The following is a 24905-nucleotide window of genomic DNA, read 5'->3' on the forward strand; positions in this document are numbered from 1 at the left end:
ACATAAATAGCCTGTGCAAGTGGTTCCAAAAGTTTATTTGAATATTTAATTTACAAAAAAAAAGAAAGAAAGAAAGAAAAAGAAAACAGGAATCATATGTCCTATTTGCTGTCCTATGCAAACTGGGTACAATAAACTGCATATAAAATCCATGCCAAGTTAACATACTATTATTAATGTAATTATGAGATAGAAAGGAACCAGTGGGGAAGATAATGGAAGAAAAACATTACATTCTTCTTAGAGATTGTCCAAGTAGCCAATCCCATCCAAGATCTCTTCTCGCCACATCCCATGTTTCCTTAGATACGCTGCATGCTATCATTTGATAGAATTTTTTTTTTTATATATTTGATTGAACTTTTTTCACTCAGTTCTTTCCTTGACCAATTCGTCCCTGAATTTCCCTTTCCAAACAAAAATGAACAAGAAACACTGAAGACATGTATGCACTGTCTTTGGTAGGGATGCTTCTGCAGTTAAAATCAATAATTAATTTTCAATTTATTCTACCGAAGTCACGGCAAGAAATTCAGCATAACATTTGGCAAAAGAAAGAGAGATCTTTACAGTTTACTCGAGTGTTACTGGCAGTCACAGCTGAATATGTAAAATGAGTTTTCTACACATTGTTTAACAGTAGCAATTTCCTCCAAGATTTTAACATATTCATAAGAGCAGTATTCCTTTACTGAAATATGGCCACAAAACAGATTTGCTATAGAGAAAGCCCTCTCATCCCGTTGTCCTCCTTGCAAATCATACAAACTGGAATTAATGCTGTATATCCACTACTGCCTGCTTTATCATCAAGGTGACAGGCTGAGACAATGAGATGTCAGGCTGTGACAGGCTGAGACAATGTGATGGAAACTTCTAATCTCCAAGACCAAAAATTTCACAGTGTTCTAGGTGCATGAGAGAAAAAGCAGCATAAACAAAACTTACATTGCAAAGCCAGGTGAGGCTTACATCAGGTCCTGATCAGAATTTCTGGAAAAGTTCCACTAAAGTTGCACAACAGAGCTTTCAACTGGATTGTGCACTTCCCAAGAATATGAATGAAAAAAAAAGTTTCTGCACTGGATCCTTTCTCAGTTTATTATAGAATAACCTTTCCACAGATTTTTGACACTAACTGAAAGCCAGCTAGAATTTCCCCCTATCCATACCTGCCATGTTCCCAGTACGTAGAAATATGACCTAGATACAAACAGTTGGGAGTTGGAAAACTGACCATGTTCAATACAAGAATAGCTGGATATAATTTGTACAGTACAAATGAAACATGTACTACTGTCAGAAAGAGCTAAAATCTCCTAGGGGAAAAAAAAATCACCACCACCAATTTGGCAAAGGAATCAAGAAAAACTCTTTTTCAAAATGCATTAAAATGTATGATAACAGGCTGCAGAGGAACATAAAGAGTTACAATATATTAGCGATTTCTGGACCCATGAACATTTATAAAAGCATCAGCAAAGTATTTTAAATATAAAAGGAGTATGAATAGATCCTTCCAATCTGCTCTCCTGCACCAAAAAAGCCCGACATGATTTGTAGTGTAATAAATCAGTTGAATGATCACGGTATTAAGGCATAAATGGTAGACATCAGTTTCTATTGTCTCAGCTCAACGTAATTAGCCGGGAAAAGCCCGTATCTGCCTTTGCAGACACCTCTCCACCAGCCATCATCTATCATTTCAATGTTGGTAATGATGTCGTCTGGATCAAAGGAAATCTCATCGTCCCCAGCTGTGGAAAAAACAGAAATGATTCCTAGGTTAGAGGATGGACTTTGAAACTTGGGGTCAGGTCAGCTGATTGTTTTTATATACAGTACCTACATCCTACTCGTAATGAAAGACTGATGAACAGACAGGAACCCAGCAATGAAACAGAATTTTTTTAGGCTTCAATTAGCAAGCAGCCCAGGAGGATATTCAGCATATCCCAAAATCATCGGGTGCCATTACTATTGCTGCTGCTACCACTATTATTATTCCAGAAAGCATGCAGAAGAAAGGGTTATTTGAGGGATTGGGGGCCTCTAGCCCACCAAACAAATAAGCTAATTCTGCAGAAATCAGAGCCCTAAATATGTTCTGAACTAGAACTATGAAACTAGCTACATTACTTACCAGCCTGGTAATCATAAAGGGCTATAGCTGTTATTCCAAGGTCATTTTCATACTCATAAGTAGTTTCATCTAAAAAAAGAGATATATCATTGTATGACTTCCAAATCATCTGTTTGTATATGGTCTGGCACTTATGAAGGTCTCCTTAGCTATCCAGTTAAGATAAATGCTGAGGAGTCAGCAATATAATATTGGCCATTTTTATTGCATCCATTTTGGAACTACTAAAATTAAGCTGCGTCCTAAACAATTTACTCTTGGGGAAGTTCCATGCTCCTTGAGAGGGTTACTTTCAAATACTTCTTTGTGTTGTTAACTACTCCAGAAGCATCAGTTCGCCTATATGGAGCCCTGCAACCAAGTGAAAGTTTGCCAGGAAGCAAGTTTTTCTCATTTTCAGCATATTTTGCTTCTTACATTTCTATCTTGCCTGACCTCCAGGCAGTTCAATGCAGCATCCTGTTTTCCTTCTACTGGCCAGACACATGCAATCACATCCAAGAGCAACACAGAGCTACCCAAAGATTCACAAGTGGAAAGAGAAGCTGTTTAACCTGCTTGATACTGATTTCCTGCTGCAGCCTCTTCATACATGGTCCCCGACTCATAGGCTGGCTCCCTCTGACTAACTGCTTCTTGGTAGTCAGATTCTTCAGCTTTGCTGTCATTTTCTGGCTCATGTACATTGGAAAGATTTGCACTGGAACTCTTATAACCAGATTCGAAGGAAACAGCATCCTACACAAATAAAAGCAAACATTACACAAGACATCAGGAAGAACTTATCAAGAGGTTCCCTGCTGCTGCTGAAGTGAGCTGCTATAATGCTTCCATATTTCACCTTGCAATTCACCATTCTTCAATAAATTTGATTATGACATTATCCATTGTGACCTATTAAGCAAAAAAGCAAGATAGTAGGGTGCCGCACACTACTCCAAAAAGTGGTGGGCAGGCTGGGACAATGGACTACATGTGATTAATTTTAAATATAATTTAACATTGCAACTGCTTTCCATAATTCTCCCTTTCTGTCACCTCAAAAATTACAGTTTGGCCATTTTGGACGCCATCTTGGAGGCCCATCCAGAAAGCTGTTAGGGAGGCTGTGGGGTCTGCGACTGTGTCTCTCAGATATAGCAAAATGTGCCCACTGAGAGCTCCCACCACATGTGAATGGGCTGGGGGATCAATGACATGACTTCTCTGGGGGTGCCTTCAATCTTTAGGAAGGTACTCAAGACCTGGCTGGGCTGCAGAGTGCTTGAAGGCAAATGGTGACTGAGCTGCCTAGCAGATATTTAGTTAGTAATTACTCCTGGTTTTATGGAATGTACTTCTTGGTTTTGTAAACCACCTTGAGTCCACAGAAGTGGGCAGTTTATACAATAGCGTAATAAATAAACTAATAAAGACGGTTTGCACATTTCATGCAGGAGCACCTAACCTGATTGACAACACATTTGCGGGCTCAGGAAAGGTCTTTCCCGTGTCCAATTACCTGATATCCCACATACAAAGTGCATTGCCCACTACATTACAAGCTTCTCTACCATACTGTTATGTATAACCAGTCAAGCCAGATAGATAGACAGACATCTGTTACATAGTTAAATTATCTAAAAACTGTTGTAGCTTTTCCAACTCACAGAGATTTCAGAGCAACCAGTCGAAATGGATTTACCAGTCCAGTTTATTATTTCACTGGAAGACGGGGCTGCAGTCAATATGCTAGACAAAATGCATTGGAAAAAGGCTTCTGACACTGAAACTACCAAACCAACCTCATAGATGACATTTGATGGCACCTTTTCTTCCACTGGTTGTGGAGCTGGAGATTCAGGAGGACTCTGTTTCTTGGAATTGGCTTTCTCCTTTTCAAAAAAAGAAAAAAAAAGTATGATTTACAAGAACTGTTACACAGTTTGAAACATGCATCAATATGCATAAAAATACTAAACTTTTTTTTCTTTTTTAAGTAGAGATTTTGAAAAACCAGCTGGCTGCAGATGGTCCAACTTAATCATATGTGAGGATATGCATCTGTAGCACAGAAGACTAAAACTGAAGGCAGCCAAAATGCAGCAAATACTACTTTGGATTATGATCATCCAGGGTAGTGGTTCAAATGATTTTCAGTCCTTCATGATGGGACTATAATGGCAAGGAGTAATATCTGAGGCAGGGCCACCACATTGAGAGCTATAGACATCAAGTGAGGGGGAAGAGAGGGTAAGTGTAATTTGTGTTATTTGTACAATGACATCATCATGGCTTCTTACAGATGCCTAGGTTGATCATAAGATGTCATTATTGGGGCTTTCCATCCCAGCTCAGTCACTTGGGATGAGATGGTTTTTTTCCTCCACCACATCTTTCTGTGAGGACTCCATAAAATGTAATTGCATTGGGAGTACCTCCTCCTCTTTTGCTCCTTTTTCTGAAACCAAAGGATGGTGTGTTCAAAAATCAAACATCAAGCTCATATTTTCACATAGGTCCATGGAACACCACACATTCAAGTGTTGATAAGCTGTCCATGGACCCAACCTCTTGGATGGGAAGGTGGAGTATAAACTCTACAGATAAATATATTTAAAAATGGTTCACTGGCCAGAGAAAGAAAGAGAGTAATTACTGGTATGAATCAAGTCTGTAAATCTTCCTTGTGTCTTGTTGACCTCAGAGCTGAGGACTATTTTCCATTCGTAGTATCAGGGCACTGATCTGACACCCTACATTGTTATTGTGTGAGGTGAATTAAGCTATTAAAGTACTTGTGCACTGTGTTTCACAGAGCGCATGCATTACACAGCAGACAGGCAATTCCTTTTTGCATTAACGTCTCAAAGTTCAGACTCAGCGTGGGTGGCACAAGACAGACCCATGCTGGGAAGTGCTGCCTGCAATTTCCTCCAGATTAGCTGTAGGGTGCCTTTCATGACTTAAATGCACTTCAAAGAGGTAGCCATTGAGGAGCAATAATCCAATATCTTTCTTCATTAAAACCAAATGCAGAATTACCAGGTTGCTTTTCTCTTTCTTTGATTTAAATGACATTTTTTTGCAGCTCAGTACAGAAATAAATGAAAGCTGCCCAATTTGGGACAAGGACACAGCCATATTATTTTTCAAGAACAAAGATTATTATAGAGAAGATAATATTCCTCTCCCCTCCACAAATCTAGTACATCCTTTCCAGCAGACTCTGCATATTTTACAGTAAATCTACCTTAGTCAGGTATTCAACTCAAATCTCAAAGGTGACCATATTTTACCAGAATGCAGCCAATGCTTCCCCTACCTTTCTTTCTACAGTCTACCTACAGTACGTGATCTAATCTTATGACATTTGTGAGGGTGAACAGTTCAACGGGATCCAACAGGAGTGCAATATAAAAATCCTGGCTAAAGTTCCTATATATAATTGCCACTAGAGCTATGAAGTTAGGGCTATGAATGTTTTTCCCGCAGGCTACAGACCTGCCTATAAGACAGATCATGCTTTCAACACAGGCAATGCAACGGCCTTTGTTTGTTCGTAACAGGAAAGACCAATGAAGAAGGCAGAGATCTGCTGAAAGAGAACAGATCTACTGCTTGTGCTGCAAACTTTAAAGCTCCCCTCTCCTCAACCTGTTGTTGTAAAATTCTCTTTCATATACAAGTGGAATTTAACAACAGACTATTATAGCCATTTACACAAGATTCAAGCAAAAAATAAAGAGTTAATTTATATAACATGAAACACATCTCTGGTTGAATTTATTCTGAATGTCATATTTGGAAAACCAGTCATTGGCCTATGACACCAGTTGTGGCTTTCCAGGTACTGCTGGTCCTTTCGCTTACCTTGCATCTATGTACACTGACAATTCCTTATCTTTTATATGATTTATATTGCAACAGGTGTCAAGAGGTGTGGATTCTTAGAAAACTACTATTCCCCCAACTCTTCCCCAATCCATAATTTAAGAGTCTTAGTATAATTACTACTTAGTTATCAATGACATAAGGGAGAGTTTAAAAAAAGCTGACAAATATCAAACACATATACATACATACTTATCTTGATTTTACTCTCTATCAGAATCTGCACTGTCAATGGTACAACCAAAGTCAGGAGGAGGTGGGAAGGGTAGAAGAGATGGTGAGACAGAAGGACAAAAATATGAATTTCACCAACTTCAAGTGCCCTCCTCGCATCTTCTTGTTCCTGTTTGTCCTTGGCCATCCTTTGGGCTTTCTCAATTTCTGCCTTCCTTCTGTCTTCTTGTTCCTTCTCTTTAGCTAGGTTTTCAAAGTTAGCTCTGATGTTGCTTGTTTTGGCATTTGCTGCAATGTAGTAATTTTCATGATATGAAAATGATTATTCCATAAGCCATTTTCTTTCACAAATCTTCAGAAACAATCCCAAAAAGAATTTGTTTTCAAAATTCAGACTAAATGAATTATTTGTACTTATAAAAGATCACAGGTTGCTAAGAAGAGCAACTCATTTTACTTCCTGATAAAAACATGTGCCACAAAATGCTGCATCTGCTGAAAGCTTAAATTGAATTACTGACGTAAAATTAGGAATTGAAGAGTAGCTCCAAGCTGTATGAATAAAGATAAGTTGATGCATTCAGTTTAAATAATAGCCCTCTTCCCTAGGGATTGTAGGCAGAAAATAATTATATTAGTTGGCTGCTTGATTTTTATTTTCCTTATCCACACTTTAAAAGCTAAACATTTCAAGACTTTTTAGCAGTTCTTTGCTGATATAATGAGAGCCCTGAAATTTTTAAGCGGTCAAAGGAAACTCAACTGCCCAATCAGAAAAAAAAGCATCAAAAGGGGGGATCTTACCAGCTTCCACTGGTTTGGTCTTCTGGTATGTTGAAGACAATTTCTCAATATCTTCGAAAGATGATGCATTCTATCAATGAAAGGAAACGGAACCCAGTTCATATAAAGCAGTGTTTCTCAACCTTGGCAACTTTAAGATGTGTGGACCTTCAACTCACAGAATTCCCCAGCTGGCTGGGGAATTTTGGAAGTTGAAGCCCACACATCTTAAAGTTGCTAAGGTTGAGGAACACTGATATAAAGGAACAAAAATAAATTCCTTAGACAAACCACAACATTTACTTCTACATCATAGGCAACTCAGATATACAAGTTCTTCTCAGACATTCTGAAATTAATTTACATAAGAGAGAAAGAGATGTGTATTCCAATCCTTCCCTTAACTGGGAAAGCTGCACTAAAACTGTAATACATTTGGCTGAATGTGGGTACAATCTTCACAAGAACAGGTACTCTGCACAATCAGGGCTCCTGATTGTGCTAAAATGTCTCCCTGCATTCATCTAAATGGAAGTCTTTCTCATCAACACTAAGAAGCTGTTTAAGAGATCTAAAACTTCATTCAGGTGTTGTTTTCATGCACCAACTATCTTTAATGCCCAATCTATGTGTTTTCAGAAATCACATGGACAAATTAACAAAAACAAGAAACAATCTGTCATACTACCAGCCGTACAACAAAAAGGGCTACATAGCCAGGAAACAATAGATCTCCAGTTTGGACTTAAGGAGGTATTCAACTTAAACAGTAATACAGAACAAATATAATACAAATCATAATGGATTTCCACTGCAGAGATAAGCAAAGTTTGAAACTCCAATGGCCAGCTAGTACCAGGTCAAGGTGTATGCACTCAAGCATATTTATTTACTTATTTTATTTATATGGACTTACATACATGTGTATCAATTCACATATTATACACATATACAGACACACAGTGCACACACATTTTCTCTTCCTATACAATATACAATATACATACACACATACAACCACACATACATACCACATACCATTGGGAATGTTTTAACTGCATTTGTGCTCTGAACAGGAGCTGGACTCCACGGCCTCTTTCAATTCTGTTATTCTATGATTCTGACTAGCCACTCGTTCCTTTACTTTTCAACCTTTCACTAAACCGTCTTTCTGCTATAAAGCAAAAACCTTAGTCATTGTATCATAGGGCTGTACAGGCCTCAAAAATGACTTGTAAGTGTTCAGCTCTCATGCAAGCCAGAACAACTCCCTGCTACTCATATGCTTCCATATGTACCTAAAAAAAATGTGCTGCCTTAAAGATGGGCTGCTTTAATGATTTGGTTCATTATCACAGCCATGGCTTTTTTTCAGTCTTGCACACAGGAGCCTTTAAAAAAACCCTGCATGATTTAATGAACAGAGGAAAAGAGCTGGCCCTGATGAGGTCTGAAGCACTTCTTTCCAATCATTTCTGTAGTCTGCACAGTCCTACTTAACAAAGCATAAAGACTGTCTTCAGAGAAACTATGTTTTATGGCAGCGGAATGATTTCTAGTGTTAGTGGAGAATTCTAAACCTACAACTTATTCAATTTAATTCATACCTTGTCCATCCGATCTTTCTGCACACCATATTTTCCACCAAATCCTTTAGAGTAATCTAAAAACAGAACAAAAACAATTTATTGCAAAATGCTTCTCTCTCAATTTTTATCAAAAAGGGGTTCATGCATAGAGCCAAGCCAAAATACAAAATAAGTAGATGCAAAAAGAAGGTGCATATTTTGAGGCCTCCAAAGCATCAGCTGGTGTGCAAGTGACGGCAGGCCAAAACCATGCTTCCACATCCATTGGCTGAAATGAAATCCAATCCGAGCAAAGAAAGAGGTGCTCTCCCTCAAGCCACTGGTGCAGACCACATCCACAACTGGACTATTGTCACATTGTTAGAGGAGGGGGGTTAGTCAGACATTCTGCACCTTCACAAAGGCCATTATTTCAAGATACCACATGCTATTTCTTTAAAAAGAACAAGTACTGTGAGTGTCTTTAAGATTTATAAATAATGGCCATGTTATGTTTTTAAAGATTGCCAGCAATAATCCATTTAAATGCTGGACCATGTTTGTACTGGGCAAGCATAGTGTAGAAAAAACACAAGGATGAATCAAGTATTAAAAAGTTACTTCTTACAGTTTTTTGGGGGCGGGAGAGCCTCTTGCTTACTTTGGCTTATTTTACAGAGTTCATGCCCATTCATATTATATGGATACATGTTTTTGTGAGAGGAAGATGAAAACTGGAACCAAGTTTTATTTATCTAAAATGTTAATGACACAATAATTCCAGATGTTCTCATATTAACAAATACACTGCATGAAGCAAGTTATTACTCAAACAGAAAGTGTGTATCTAGCTGCCAGCTCAGGATATATTTCTAATGGAAAAAAGTTAAAATCACCCTATAACATATGATATGATATATCAGCTATATGATCAATTTCAGTACTGACCTTGGAAAAGGGATGTTGTGTTTTCATTTTGAAACCATTTTTACAATTAATTTCTAAAATGATGGCGTCTAGCAATTAGTAAAGAAATCTGGACTCAGGTGCTAAAGATACAGGAGCCACTCCTCAAAAGCAGCCAAGGGGTTTGATGGCCAGGCTACAGAAAGGAAGCAAGTTCTGCAATTGCAATATACCAGGGATCGAGCGCCCCCAAAGTTCCCTGGAATCTACACCCACCCAAGCAGCCCAATTGGATTAAAATAACTCAAGTTCAGTTAATGATTTCCCCAATGCATTTGCAAAGTAAGAAGAAATGAAGGTTGCCATGCATTCCTATGGTAGGTACAGGGCTTTGCAATGAGCAGCTTAAGGTCTGTGTTAGAAATGACTCTGCTGGGTAAGAGTTACAAGTGGAAACTCTGCCTTGTTGTGACTCGTGCTTCGCTAGTTTCTCCTTGTAGTCAAACCCCACAGCTGATGGGTCCTGCCTTTCTGTTTGAATACCAAATTTCCCTCCGAAACCACTCTTATAATCTGAGAAATCCAGGATATGACCGTAAGGAAGGAGAACCAAGGGAAGGAAAGGAGCATGGAAAAGAGGAACATGTTTAGACACAACATACATGAGCTAAAACACTTGTTAAAAACAGTTGTGAAAAGGGGCTATGGGAAGGGTTGTTTAAACGCCAAATTAAGATGTTAAACTTTGAGAAATATCCTGAAGTATAGCCCTTTTGGACTGTATTATTTCACATCGGAGCTTACAGTAATTCCAAACTGAAGTGTTTCTTTCTATTAAGCATACACATAACACACATACATTCAGCATAGTAGGAGAAGATGTCTTTAGAACTTTCTCTGATATGCTCATTTTCCACAAAGGCATGTTTTGAAAGAGGAAAGCATTCAGACATGCAATTATTCCCCACTCTACTTTAGCATCATCTAAAGTTTAACAGTCCCACATAACGTTACAAAACATGCAGTCTGGTTCAAAATGGTTACCTTCACACACAATATATAATACTTCCAAACCTGAATATAAACTCTGTGTTTATATTTGGGTGTGGAATATAATACATGCACACAAACCAATGTAATATGCCATAAATGTTAGAACAAATTACAGCTCAAATGTTATTTCACACCACTCTGTTTAACTTTTAATCATGGTTCAGTGCAAATTTAAAATACACATAATCCCTGTCAGATTAAATTGTCTGCATTGTAAACAGCTGCTCAGTTACAAGCTGCATTTTGCGTAACAAAACAAGACTTGCTCAGTTTTTATTGCCTTAACTTTTTTGGATACTATCATACTGCCAAATGAGTAGGGAAGCCCTAGAGGGTATATCAAGTCAGAAAAAAAGATTTCTTAGCCCTGACAAATTATCGACTGCTAGTTATCAGATGGAGACGGTCCATGGCACCGCGCTCTGCCTAATTTTCCAAATCCCTTTCTATCACCTTGAAGGCCCTCCCTTAGGGTTCTTCAGCTCTTAGAAGAGACTTTGCTGGGACGAGCAGAAAGAATGACACTGGATGAGAGCAGGGTTTCCCAAACTGTGAGGTGTCCCTCCCTTGGGCAGATGCCCACAGAGTCCAGGGGAGGGGTAAGGAACCTTTTACTTACATTATCACAATTCCACCTTTCCCAAAGTTTCATTGTATTGTTTTCATTATTCATTTGTGTTCATTTTGGTGTCTGGATTTTTAGGGGAGGTGTGTACATTAACATTACACCAAAGGGAGGTGGGATGGCAAAAAGTTTAGGACCTCCTGGATTAGAAGGATGGAGAACTTCCTTGCATGAGCAACCTTGGTGAAACACAAACCCAGACACACCCACATAGCACTTGTTCCTTTTTTTAAGTTCTAAAACTTAAAGAACTTTCATATCTTTAAATAAATGCTGGGAGCGATAATCCAACAGCAACTGAATAGCTCTCCTCTCCTGTTTTAACAAATTAAGATTATATTTCCCCTTTCTGATTACATTCCTGCCCCCCGCTGCCCCCCCCCCGAATGCCAGGAAGACTAAAGTGAGCAACTACGCCCAAGTAACTGCATACAATAACAATTAGCCATGTGTGGACTTCAGGTTGCCAAGGTTGAGAAACAACGTTCTAAATGATTTGGACTAAAATATTCTTTGTCCTCCTGATGATGGCCTAGGCCATGATAGCGAAAGATGACAGGCAGCTCATTTGCAGGGCATCAAGTTAAGGAAGACTATTCCAAATTGCATGACTCCTTGTAAATTGAAACAGAACTTCACACTACAATCATCTTTGTCCCTCTGTATGAGCAATTAATCTGAATATACTAGCTACTGGTTAAGCATATAAATAAATGTACCTTTCTGAGATTCATGCAACTGTACTTTTTCCTGGTGATCCCAGCCAAGTGCACATTTATCCTGTCTGTCAGTCTGTACGCCAAACTTTCCACCAAAACCTCTTGTATAGTCTATGTAAAGAAAACATTTCAAGATGTTATTTGGATCTCATTTTTGTCTAAGCAGTTAATAAGTCATTTAAAGTGGGGAGAGGGTTGTTTTTTTAACCCAAAAGAAAGTAGTGGATATATGGATATGCAAAAAGATATATGGATAAGATCTGGAAACAAGAGAGGAAGAAGGAAAATACTAATATACCAAGGCTGTAATCCCAAGCATTCACCGGATTCAGACATAACTACTGAATGTGCACGCTTAGTTGTTGTATTAATTTTGCAATTTCTTTGTACAATGTGGTCCTTGAATATCTTACGAGTATTTAGATGATATAATCGATTTAATTTCTATTTTGTCTTTCCACCAAATAGTGGTAGTCAAGGTCACCAAAATATGTAAAACAACAAAAGCCCACATATGCAAAAGTATAATTAAAACACATTTACAAAGTAATGGCTGGTTTTATATATAAAGCTCAGCCATATGTACAGTAGCTTGACATGAATGGGATCAATGGTGAGTGAATGGAATCAATGAATAAACCATAGGATGTTTTAGGCAGAAAACCCTAATCTGAAACTATGGTCCAGTAGTGGCTTAATGGCTGCAGTAGAGACTGAACATGATATGCAAGCAGGGGTACATGGTTTGCTTGTGATTTCCTGGCTATTTCCTGGCTTAGTTTGTTTTTGTGTCCTGTTCAAGTCTCTATCCAATTACAGAAATTCAAGGCAGATGCAGCTAAAAAAAGGGAGGGAGAGAAAAAACTAGAATTATCTAAACAAACCATGGTGACTGCTTGTCTGCAAGACTGACTCTGGCTTATTCAACAAACCATGGCTTAGTATGATGTGTAAATGCAGCCAATTGTTCAACTTAAATCAGTAATCCATAAAGGCAGATTCTTGTAAATCAAAGCAACTAAAACTTGTTAGTGGCTGCTGTTTATGCTGGAAGACAAAGACCAGCAGGCTTTTGCTACATCAAATTATGAAGTATATAGTCCAGCTTTTCTACTAGACAGTTAAATATCAGTCTGAAATATGTACAACAAAGGCTCTGATTTACTATAAAGCTAGCTGAAAAATTCCTTGTTCTAGCATTATCTTCATTATCCTACAAAACCTACTTAAGCAACTGATTATGGATTTTACTGTTCTAAGCCACCTTGGAGATTTTTTTTTTAAATGGAGAGGCAGGTTATAGGAACAATCTCTTCAATAAATTTTGTTGACAGAAAGAAGGAAAGGAAGGAGGATTTTCAAAAAATAGTTTGTACTTCTAAGACTTGAAAGCCTTGGTTTATGCAGATATAGTACAATTCCACGTTTAAAGAAGGTCAACTCATACACAATTTCATGGAATAAAATTAAAGTAAAAACCTTTCTGTGATTCATGTTTTTCAGTTTTGCCCTGGTATTCAAAGCCAACAGCACTTTTATCCACTTTCTCTTTGTCCACACCATATTTACCACCAAAACCTTTAGAATAATCTGGAGATGGGAGTAAAAAATATAGTCATTCATAATAGTACAGATTAAAAACATTGGACAAGCTACTTGATTCAGTTCACTCTTACTGATGCTTGGCATAGAGAGTTACACAGATAAAAAAAATTATCATAAAAACCTCACATCATTTAGCCAATGGTATTTTCAATAGAAAGAGTTGCATGCTCAGCTGTGTCATCAAGATATCTGACTCTGAGGATCAGTTGGAGGAAACTGAGCTAGAGCTAGCCATTTGGGCTAGAGCCAAGCTCATTTTAAAGCTTGATTAACTCAGAACCTGGCTTCCCTTAACTATGGCTAACTTTGCTCTCAATGTAGCATTAAATGTACTTGTCCAACAAAGGAATTTGTGCTCCAAAACTAGAAGAGCTAAGGAGGGGGTGTGAATATGTTCTTGTAAACTGTGAATAAGTTCTTGTAAACTGGCTATGTCACATAAGGAAGGTGATCAGTTCTATATCAGAAGTAAGTCAGCAAATACTTGTTCCAAGAGAACCTTTGTACAGGGCAGAAGTAGGCAACCTATTCTGTGATTTCAAGCCTGTTCCATTACAGCAGAGAGGGGTGTCATTCCTTCCAATAAGTTTGCTAAAAGACTACCCATTTCTGATAGCAAGCTCCATTGACACTGCTTAAGAAGTTTCAGAATTCAGAACAAGTTATAGTATTTATTCTGTGGGAAGAATGCTATAGGAAGGAAGGAAGGAAGGAAGGAAGGAAGGAAGGAAGGAAGGAAGGAAGGAAGGAAGGAAGGAAGGAAGGAAGGAAGGAAGGAAGGAAGGAAGGAAGGAAGGAAGGAAGGAAGGAAGGAAGGAAGGACCAACCAACTGTGTCAAAGTGCGAATGGGGAGCTCTGTGCTCAAGCCTATCTTCGGTCATATACACTTCTCGAGTGACTTTTGGGCAAGTCACTGTCTTTCAGCCCACCCTATCCCACATGATTAAGGTTATGAGAGAAAAAATAGAGAACCGCTTCTCCAATTTTTCAATACACTTCCTTGAACCCTTGGAATAAAGGTGGGATGTAACTTTAACAAACAAATAACTAAAAGAAAGTAGGAAGACTGGAACACAATATTTTTGGTCTTTGAAAAATGGTCTTAAAATGTATTTTTCAGGAGTTTGCCTTCAAGAAAAAAAAATGTTTTAGAAAAACTATGCCAGAAGATGCTTGAATGCACACGAGCTACCTATTTAGCTTAATTTAATTCTAAACTAGTGTAACAATCATAAAGGAATGCAAATCATTTTGAGGAGAAAAACTGAGAACAAGACTTCAATAAATGCATGAATGCTGTTCTGTGTTCTGGAGACAAATGCCTAAGGGGAATGCAGTGAATGGTGAGCTGTATTCTGTACACTGTATAAATGTGCTTTGATTCACAACTTTCTACAGGCACAAGAACAGGAAGAGAAAGAATGAGAAAGAGATGATTGCAAAAACTGTTCAGATTCATATGGAATTCCCATTCTTTTGATAGAAATGTAGACAGAATTTGGAAGGAAGCAGAAACTAATATAGTGTAAATTCAGATCTATCTTAGGAAGACCTTACTTCATTCAGAGAGGAGAGGTCTGAAGAAGTAACTTCAACTCCACCTTTTTTTTCAGTGCAAATCTGCAAATGTTTACTTAGACACCAAGTCCCACTGGGTTCAATGAAGTTTACTCCCAGATAAGAATCTATAGAATTGCAGCTTTATGACTTTATGACCCAATGCTCTCTCTAGGACAGAGATGTGGGATTTCAAATATACTTCCTGTAGGGGCAGAACAAGGATATCTTTAATTCTGACTGTATAGCATTTAGCCTGTATTTTCTCATTTGACTCTTCCAGTAGATTCTAATACAGGTAGCATGCACAATAGTGTATAATGATTTTTATTTTTGCCAAATGAAAGCACAATACATTAAAAAGAAATACCCTTAAATCTAGAAACTACCAGTAGCATGAGCTGTTCATTTTTCAAGCTAGGATTACGTCAGGACTATATGCTACGATGTGTTGTTAGAGTTAAAAGAACTGTGTGATGATTATGTTTGCATGAACTCCCAGGTTTTTTTTATCTTCTATTCCATAAGCACCTCTAGAGGCAGAAAACAAAGAGCTAGAAATACTTTCCACATCAACCAACTTCTCAGAAATGAAGTGGTAATGAACATATAAAAAAAAAGGAAGAATTTTTGCAGTCTTGTGAAGAAAAGGAATATTTTAGAAACTTTCTAAGATATCATATCAGCAACAAACCTTTCTGGGATTCATGTTTCTCTGTTTTTCCTTGGTAATCAAATCCCACTGCACTCTTATCTACTCTGTCAGCCTGCACACCGTACTTCCCACCAAATCCACTTGAGTAGTCTGAGAAGAGAAGAGATTACACCATGTATCAGAAATTGCCATAGTAGCAGCAGAACAAAAGAACCAGAGCTATGATCAAGTTCACTGATAAATGCTCCACACCCCCATTGAATTCCATTATTTAACAACATCACTATGTACTGCAGGCAAGCTGCTTTAGAATTTGGAGACTCTCCAAAGGCATTCTGGGATGCCTTCAGAAGTTCTGCCGGTATTAAAGGCCTTTACATTTGTCTCAGCAATCTGGATGGTGACCTACATTACCAAGAGCAAACAAAACCCTTATCAAGTCAACACAATTTGTGACATTTTATCACCTCCTGCCTTGGCTTCCCTTTTGTACTATATTTGTCAAACTGGAGGAAGCAGTGGTTTGTGATGCTAAGTATCATTTTGATCAATCCAAATACTAACTAATTCTAGAGGGATGTTATTTAGGAACAAGGAACACTTACTTTTTTAGCCAGATAACTGCTGTTGCTCTACCATTCTATAGGCTCATACATTAAACATCCATATCAAATTATTTCGCTGAAAATTGGGATGTGCCAATTGAGGCTTTACTAATACAATTCCTGCAGCAATTAAGTGGTAAGAGAGAAATTAATGATAAAGTAGCTTATTCAGTGTGTTGTTGTAAATTTCTGTTCTATGTGTGGACTGAATATGCACATGGGTTTAAATAAAATGACTGAACTCCAGAACAGATCTTGTCAAATCAAAACATTAACTATGCGGGATCTTGTTTAGCCAGTCTTTGTAATAAGTTAAATTTAATAATCTTAAATAGTTGAATGGCACATGATCATCCTGGTGAAGTCACGTTTACTTGTGGGTGGGGAGCAAGCTTGATAGATTATTGTCAAATCCTTTATATGCTTTTGATAGAATATTCCTCAGAGTGCTTTACCTTTCTGAGAAGCATGTTTCTCCGTTTTTCCTTGGTATTCAAATCCCACAGCAGACTGCAGAGAAAAATAATTACTTTCAACAAGAAGTTCTCATTTATAAAAGTCTTTCAAGCCAGAACTGGCAACCTTTTCAGGAGCAGGCTATAATTTTGTGCAATCTTGCACAATGGTTCAGGCCCTCCCCCTTTTCAAAGGTATTCAAGATCTCACATGAGTTTTCTGCCATTTTTAAATCAGCATAATTATTATTGTAGCTTAACTGAGATGAGAGGGTGCTATTTGGAGCCCCAGTAGATGCTCTGGCACTTCTAGGCCCTGTTGCCAACTCCAGCTCTTCATGAAGAACTACTCCAGGTAGCCTTTTAAAAAAGTGATAGCTACCAATTAGCCTTCCTAATCAATATATAAGCATTAAAGGCCTTTCATAAATTCTGTCTTTGTCAGTGTATCAGAAGCCCTGTGTAAGTATAACATACATTACAAATTTAAATCAAATACCTCCAGTGCAAGTTTCCCCCCCACCCCCAAGTTTCAGGAACTATGGAGGGTGGATTCTGATTGTGGTGGGATATAAATATACCAAAGAAATAAATAATAAAAGAAATAAAATGTTTATAAATCTAGAATCAGCTTCTAGATTCAGTTGACAATACAAAACTATCACAAATCAGTCTTTCGTGTACAATTCAGTATATTTTATAATCACAATTTTAAGATGACTTGTGGGGAAACTTTTCGCTGCCCTCTTTCCTTTATTTTTTTGCAAAGATAAACACAAGCAACTGGAGTAAAGCATCAGACCATGATTTCAGAAAGAGAACGGCTGTAAAAGTTATTCGAACAAAGCTGGAAAAGATGTGAATCCAATATAACAGCCCACAGGAAGGCAAACAATAGCAAGCTACAATGCTAAAAGCACAGAAGGTCCATTACCTGGTCAACCCTGTCAACTTGTACACCAAATCTGCCACCAAAGCCTTTAACTGAATCCACCTGGGAGCAATGCTTCGAAAGCTTAGATTGATATTCATGGCCAACAGCTGACTGAAAGGAAAAAAAGACAGCAGATGTTATGCCATTCCTATAGTGACTGGACTTGAATGGTCATCCTAAACTACCCCTGTCCACATGGATGTACGAATGTGCGGCAGCAGGTTGAGGCCTTCCTTTCAATTCCACCCAAATGCCATGTCTCAGGCATCTGGCAGCTGCATGCTGAGCATAGCTGTTCGCAAAGAAGTCCTTCCAAGTGACCCTCTGCGCAGATGATTGGGACAGCAGGCAGCCTGCCATCCAGGCCACGGGCCGAACCTACACAAATTAGGGGTCTTGCTGTTATCTATCTCAGCGCCTTCATTTCAGGCATCATTAAACTCTTCATACCAGGATTTGATTTAAGCATGCAAACATTTCCCCTCTCCCTTACGAGCCACGCATACCCTGAGCAGGCACTTAAAAGTGCATTTGGAATGACTACAAGCAAGCCGCTGTCAGAGGTACGTTTTCTATCATTAGGAATTGTAAGTACTGTGTTACTTTCTTATTGTGGAAGCTTTATTGCCTTTTTAATATACCATTGAAAGAAACTGTGACACAGCTGCATATTAATTTAATAAATAACAACAGCAGCAGCAACTAGTCTCCTTTACCTGTGCTGCCCTCCGGCTTTTAGGGGTCAATGCTGTATCTAAACTGGCTCCAATGACAAAGCAGGTTTGAGCATTTGTTCATTCATTCATTTATCAAATCTTTAGACCACACCACATCAAAGTGACTCAGAGTAACTTCACAATTAAAAAAACAAACAAACACTATTTAAAAAAAAACAGCAGTCACCTGGAAGGTGCAAATCCAAAAAAACATTCATTCCATCTCCTTTCTTACAGGGCCCTGACCACACACTAACTCAAAGCCAGGTTTTTATGATTTGTTTAAAGTTGGGTAGAGTCGGAGCTGTACAAATCTCCATCTACCTACACAGATAGGCTAAAGAGGCATGGGCGCTGCGGAAAAAGTATTTCTTAACTATCACTAATATCACCAAAGATACTAACAAGTTTTCTGGCACATTATTTTACCAACAAGCATCTGGGAAACTGCAAATGCAGATTGTGCCATCTATTAATGTTGATATTTACAGAAAGCCACACCAGACCCGCTTCGTTTCCTAAAGTCTCTATCAACTTCCTACACATTTGGGCTGCACATTCCTGTTGCTATACTATTGCTTATCATGCAGAAGCATGTGTTCTATGATCTCCCTTTATTTTTGATATGACAGAATATTCTTCCATTCATAAACTATGAAAATGGGTGCTGAGTCAAACTATACAGGTAGTCCTCAAGTTACAACCATTTGTTTAACAACTGTTCGAAGTTATGACGGCACTGAAAAAGTGACTTACAACCAGTTCTCACACTTATGATTATTGCAGCGTCCCCGCGGTCACATGATCAAAATTTGGGTACTTGGCAACCAGCATGTATTTATGACGGTTGTAGTGTCCCAGGGTCACATGATCACCATTTGCTACCTTCCCAGGGGCTTCCAACAAGCAAAATCAATGGGGACGCTAGATTTGCTTAACGATTGTGTTATTCACTTAATGACATGGCAAAAAGGTTGTAAAATCTGGTGTAATTCACTAATGACCGCATTGCTTAACGACAGAAATTCCAGTTCCAATTGGGGTCGTTAAGTCAAGGACTACCTGTAACTCACAGAATTTCCAAGGCCATTCTTGGAATTATAATCCCAGCACAGCTGGGGAAGAGTGCATTTAACTTCACCTAGTCAGAAGAGTGACATTACATTTCACCTGGCTTAGAGTCAATATGCATATCAAATTAAAAACACATAGGTACACTAAAGTTTCATGGTAGGAAATGCAGCCTATTTCATAAGCTCCATGCATTTTTAGTTCCATGCTTCCTCAAATTCCACATTCAGAATGAATTTTGGATGTTTCTTTTCCTCCAAACCATGATGAAGCAAGTGTAAATGTTCAGTAAGTGTTATTTTCTCACCTGTCGCCACAATTTTCTTTCCTGAATTAATATTATTTAGCAGTAATTATTAAGGAAATAGATAGAATCAGAGACCATTCACTGCATGCCACAAAATATGGCCAAAAGTATGGACTGCATAGAATCCAATTTGGAAACATCCAAGTAATAAACTTGTTTTTAATTAATTTATTTATTTAAATCTATGGGCTGCCCAACTCCAGTGGAGGCAGCAAGCTTTTGAATGAGCTTGGAACATGCCTTCTGCAACTTCAGGCAGCTTTTAATCACTATACCTTCCTGGAAAGGCTACCCAAGAGTATTATGTTCCAGTAATTCCATTCACACTTGAATGGTGAATCCCAAAAGGTTATTGCTGCTTGACTCTAGTATCATGCAGAATCCAATACTTTTAACATCTACAAGAGAAGGTAGGGTATATTTTTGGCCTGGTGGGTACATCTGGAATTTTGATAGCATGTCATGGGGAATCTCACAAAATATCTGTCATGGTGGGTATGGCCAGTCATGGCACATATATCTGTTTATCAGAGAACTAGCTGATAGAAGGAGTTCTCACTGCTCTGCCTGGATCATGGGAGTAGCTAAAATGGCCTCGTTCACAGCTAACTCTGAATTGTCACCATAATAGCTGAGTTTACTCATCACACTAAGCAAAAGCCAAACTGTATGTTGCCTTAGTACGTGTTGCTCTGCTTTTTGTGTGTGTGTGTGTGTGTGTGTGTGTGTGTGTGTGTGCACCTTTGAGTCAGTGTTGACTCCTGATGACTTCCTGGACAAGTCCCTGCAGTTTTCTGCAAGATTCTTGGAAGTCGTTTGTCACTGCCTCCTTCCCAGGGCTGAGAGAGAATGACTAGCCCAAGGTCCCCTAGCTGGCTTCATGCCCAAGGCTGGACTAGAACTCACAGCATCCTGGCTTCTAGCCTGGTGCCTTAAACTACTACATTAAACTGGCTCTTATCTTTTTGCTGTCACTGAATTCTATTGTTTATGTCTTGCCCACAGCCATTTCATGAACTGTTATAGGACAGAGTTTAAATAGCATAAACACACACACACACACACACACACAACAAATTCCCAAGGCCCTCATTTCTCAAAACCTATTTTGAGGAGAATGCATTAAACCAAAAGTTTTGATCCATTATTGGAGGAAGAGTCAAGATACTGCAGTGTAGCATTTACTCAAAGGCTGGGTTTACGTTATGGCACTAAGCCACAATATGATTTGTTTTTCATTTAGGGTGGATTCATTTATTACAGGTCAGCTTTTTTATGCAAACAAGACTATAATGGTTTTATTTAATGAGTCATAGTTTTAAAAGTCAGGGTGAACACTGTACTGCAAAAGATTCCCAGGAGTCTGCAAAAATGAGCAGGACAAGAAACAAATATTCTCCACTTTCCTATATTTAATGATAATCTTGAGAGATGGCTAGACTATCAAGTTAAGTTGGGCCAACTTTTTCCATCAAGATCTGAATGAAAAGAAAGCATAGGTGGTAGGTCTCAAAATGGAGAATAATAACCAAATTCAACAAATCCAATCCCTAAGAGTAGCAACCAAGCCAATTCCTCTAAATTTACTTTGTCCATGCGGTCCTGTTCCACACCAAACTTCCCTCCATAGCCACGGGAAGCTTGGGGTCCAGATTCAAGTTCTTTCTCCTTGAGGGACTGGTGCTCTTGGAACACATTCTCTCGAAGCTGATGAATGCTTAGGAAGGGAAGCAAACAAAAAATATCGTAAGAATAAACCTAATTTTCACCTCCAAAAACTTTCCTATTTCTTACCTCTAGATTAACTGGAGTTTTACATCTTTCCAAACTCTAAACTGTGGTGAATATTAACTAGGTTTAGTAAAAACAAATCAACTTCCTATATTTATTCACTGTAATTTGAAGACTTATTACAGTCAGTTCAAATTAGTGCAACCCACTAGGCTAAAGTTAATCAGAAACAGAAGGGAAAATTTGCAAATTTCTCTTTGTGTCCTTTTAGTGGAGGAAGGGGAATATATATGTCTTGAGTAGGAAGGAAAGGCTTTGTTTATTCTTGTTACACAAGCATGGCACAGGACAAGGGTGAGCAACATGCAACCAGCATGAGTTCCTTTTTTCAGCCTTTGGAATCCCCTCCCCCAATAAGGCTCTCCCAAAATTCAATAACAAACTCCTGAAGTAAAGCAATACAATTGTCAGTGGGAAATCAAATCAAATAACCCAATAGAGTCTTAAAGGTCCTGAACAGGGAGGAGGAAGAGGAGGATGAAGAAGAGGGAGAAATGGGGACAAAGTCCCAACTGGACCCTCCAGAGATGATATTAAGTGTCTGTCCTGCCTTCTACAGCCCTTCTGCATGTATTTCTTAAATGAATCCCCAGCCAAACAAAAGTTACTCAACTCTGGTTTAATACTGAAGAAAGTTTCCATGTTAATTTTTCTCTAATTTGGATATCCAAATCTGAATACTGTAATATATGATGCATACAAACCAATGTGTTTAAATACTTTTCCCTAGCTTGCATCCATATGTTTAACCTGGAATTATACTTTTAAATAACGACAGTGGTGCTTAAAAATGTGTGAACCCACTTGAATTTTCAGTATTTCTGCATAAATATGACCTAAAACATGATCTGTTTCCACACAAGTCCGAAAACCATATAACTAGAACCCAATTAAACAAATGAGTCAAAAACATTATATTTGTTCATTTATTTATTGAGGAAAATGACCCAAAGCTACATATCTGTGTGGCAAAGGTGTGTGAATCTCTAAGATTATCAGTTCATTTCAAGGGGAAATTATTTGAGTTCTCTTTATTGAATTTTGGGGCTTGTGTGAAAACAGATTATATTTTAGGTCATATTTATGCAGAAATATTGAAAATTCAAATGGTTTCACAAACTGTTAAGCACCACTGTAACTTGGGTATCCTTGGGTGGATTTAGAAGCTTCGTCTGTCATAGTCCTGAGGCATCCTCATGATTACAGGAGCTGTCACACATCGCTTTCCTGGCTCTTACATCTATCCTGTATGCTTCCCCAGAAATCCACAGGGCTGTGAAGCAAGCAAGCAAACACAGTTGCTACTTCACAACCACAAGGGAAATGTAATTGGGTGTAGCTTTGCTTTGTCCCAGCATCCCATTCCTGGTTGTGACAGCTGCAGAATACATAAAGGAAAAGCAGTGATAATAACATGGCGCAGCAAAGGTAGTATTTCATTGCTTAATTGAAACATATATTGGAATCTTATATTACATGATTATACTTTAAATTGACTTGACTTTACTGAGATTTCTCCTGCCTCTATTTTATTGTGTTTTTCTTAGGTTTCTCAGTATTGTTTTGAACCTTAATTCCACCTTTAAGTCATCCTGCTTGAACATGGATGATTAAAACATGACACAATTCTAGGTATCTTATTAATCTGAAACATGTAAAGGATACCTCTGTTCTCCTATTCACATCTAATAATAAGTTTACTTTCACTGAAACCTCATCACATTTGCTAATGAGAGAATAAATGCTTAGAAAAGAATTAATTTCAAGCCACTGATTAAAAAAAAATCCACAAGCGTTTTGGTTTTCTTCAAATTCCCAAGAGTATGAAATGCAGTTGTATTATTCCATGGATTTTCTCTTACCAGAATAAAGCTACCATGGTAGTTAAAACATTTAAAAAGCTGTGTTTTTCATATGTTGTTAGAATCTGATAACTGCTACAAGATTTTCCAAAATATGTTTTGAAGTAAGTACAGTGGAAAAACTGGTTTTTTAACTTGTAAGATTCCTGAACATTTTGTTAAATGTTGGTGAAACCATTATGAATGCTTTCATAATTTCTCCCTCAGGCTGACATTCAAAAGTGGTGAATTAATTACTTGAAAACACCGTTTACTTTTACCAGTTTAGTTGTCATGGGTCCGGATGTGATAATTATTCCTAATTCTCTGTTGGGGGTTCAGCCTGAGTATAAGATTCATCCAATATCTGGTCAAACTAAGAAGGCAGGGAGCTGGAAAATAGATATGTGCAAAATGTTTCTTTCCAGTGAACTCTGAAACTTTTCCATTCTTCCTCTAGAGCAATGTTTCTCAACCTCAGCAACTTAAAGATGTGTGGTCTTCAACACCCAGAATTCCCCAGCCACACATCTTAAAGTTGCTGAGGCTGAGAAACACTGCTCTAGACCACTGCAGTCCAGCCATTCCCAAGGTGATTTACCAGCTTCCCAAATATTTGGGCGCTGGATTTATTTCCAAAAAAACCCTGCCAGACCATCCAGGGAACAGCTGGATTGGTATTGTTCAGAGGAACAGAATATTCTAGAGCTCTCAAGAATGTTTCATTTCTGGAATGGATTATTTTGCACATCCCTCATGGAAGCGCTTTTCCTCTCATCCAAGAGCACCTCACAACTCAATAATAATTGTAACAATTACAGTAGAATAGGATAATTAAAGTAACAGTTGAGCAATAACTACGGCAAATATAGGGGCAGGCTGAGCTGATGCACATATAATGCAATTAAGTCATTAACCACCTGTCAAGAATACGTTTCAGGACATGTATTTCTTCTCTAAATTAAGCACGTTTTCTGTCATGCCTTATCCAGAGATAAGACATGTCAGCACTGACTTTCCCTATAGTTATTACTAACTCTATTCTCAAGGATTCTTGACCAGCACCAAGCCCAGAGGTCTCAGCTCTAGACCTCTATTGCTCTAGAACAGTTTTCCCTAACCAGGTTTTTCAAATGTACCGGGACCGCTACTCCACAAACTCATAGCCAGCCTGGCCCAACAACTGCTTTAGATTTTGTACCTAAGGCTACCACTAGAGATCAGCAAAATGTCACAGTATTAAAAATAATCATTTTACTTGATATGTTCCTGGTGACCAGATCCTTGGACAGTTTTAGCACCCCAGCGCTGTTCTTTTTCACTCACATCGTTCTGTAAAGCACATTGAAAAAAGATTTTATAACAATGGTTGAACCCAGGCTTTAAGCAAGCTCCACCATTCCATCTCCCAGCCACTACTAAATTTGGCCAATTTTTTTCTCATCCACTTTCATTAGACCAAGTACTTCATGTTGTAGATACATCCATATTTAAGGAAACCTAAAGCAGAATTCCCATATCAC

General features: G+C 38.2%; 1 protein-coding gene across 2 annotated transcripts in view; it reads right to left on the reverse strand.

The window, feature by feature from the left end:
* Positions 1-285: 285 nt before the first annotated feature.
* The window catches only part of CTTN (cortactin), a 28871-nt gene continuing 4251 nt past the window's right edge, over positions 286-24905 (reverse strand). Inside the window, exons 3-17 of one of the 2 annotated variants that reach the window (XM_007438055.4) lie at positions 24641-24714; positions 21338-21467; positions 17657-17767; positions 16723-16777; positions 15702-15812; positions 13324-13434; positions 11845-11955; positions 9910-10020; positions 8581-8636; positions 6995-7064; positions 6330-6478; positions 3928-4017; positions 2698-2881; positions 2144-2212; positions 286-1757 (exon numbers count right to left, since the gene is read on the reverse strand). In XM_007438055.4, the coding sequence (XP_007438117.1) occupies positions 1621-1757; positions 2144-2212; positions 2698-2881; positions 3928-4017; positions 6330-6478; positions 6995-7064; positions 8581-8636; positions 9910-10020; positions 11845-11955; positions 13324-13434; positions 15702-15812; positions 16723-16777; positions 17657-17767; positions 21338-21467; positions 24641-24714 (1569 nt within the window). In that variant the 3' untranslated portion in view covers positions 286-1620. The remainder of the gene's footprint in view (positions 1758-2143; positions 2213-2697; positions 2882-3927; positions 4018-6329; positions 6479-6994; positions 7065-8580; positions 8637-9909; positions 10021-11844; positions 11956-13323; positions 13435-15701; positions 15813-16722; positions 16778-17656; positions 17768-21337; positions 21468-24640; positions 24715-24905) is intronic. The other variant, XM_007438056.4, reaches the window with a different exon arrangement.

This window comes from Python bivittatus, unplaced genomic scaffold (assembly GCF_059951505.1).
Source record: "Python bivittatus isolate LINGU-HERP-01145 unplaced genomic scaffold, Pbiv_v1 ctg000480_np1212, whole genome shotgun sequence".
Classification (NCBI taxonomy): Eukaryota; Metazoa; Chordata; class Lepidosauria; order Squamata; family Pythonidae; genus Python; species Python bivittatus.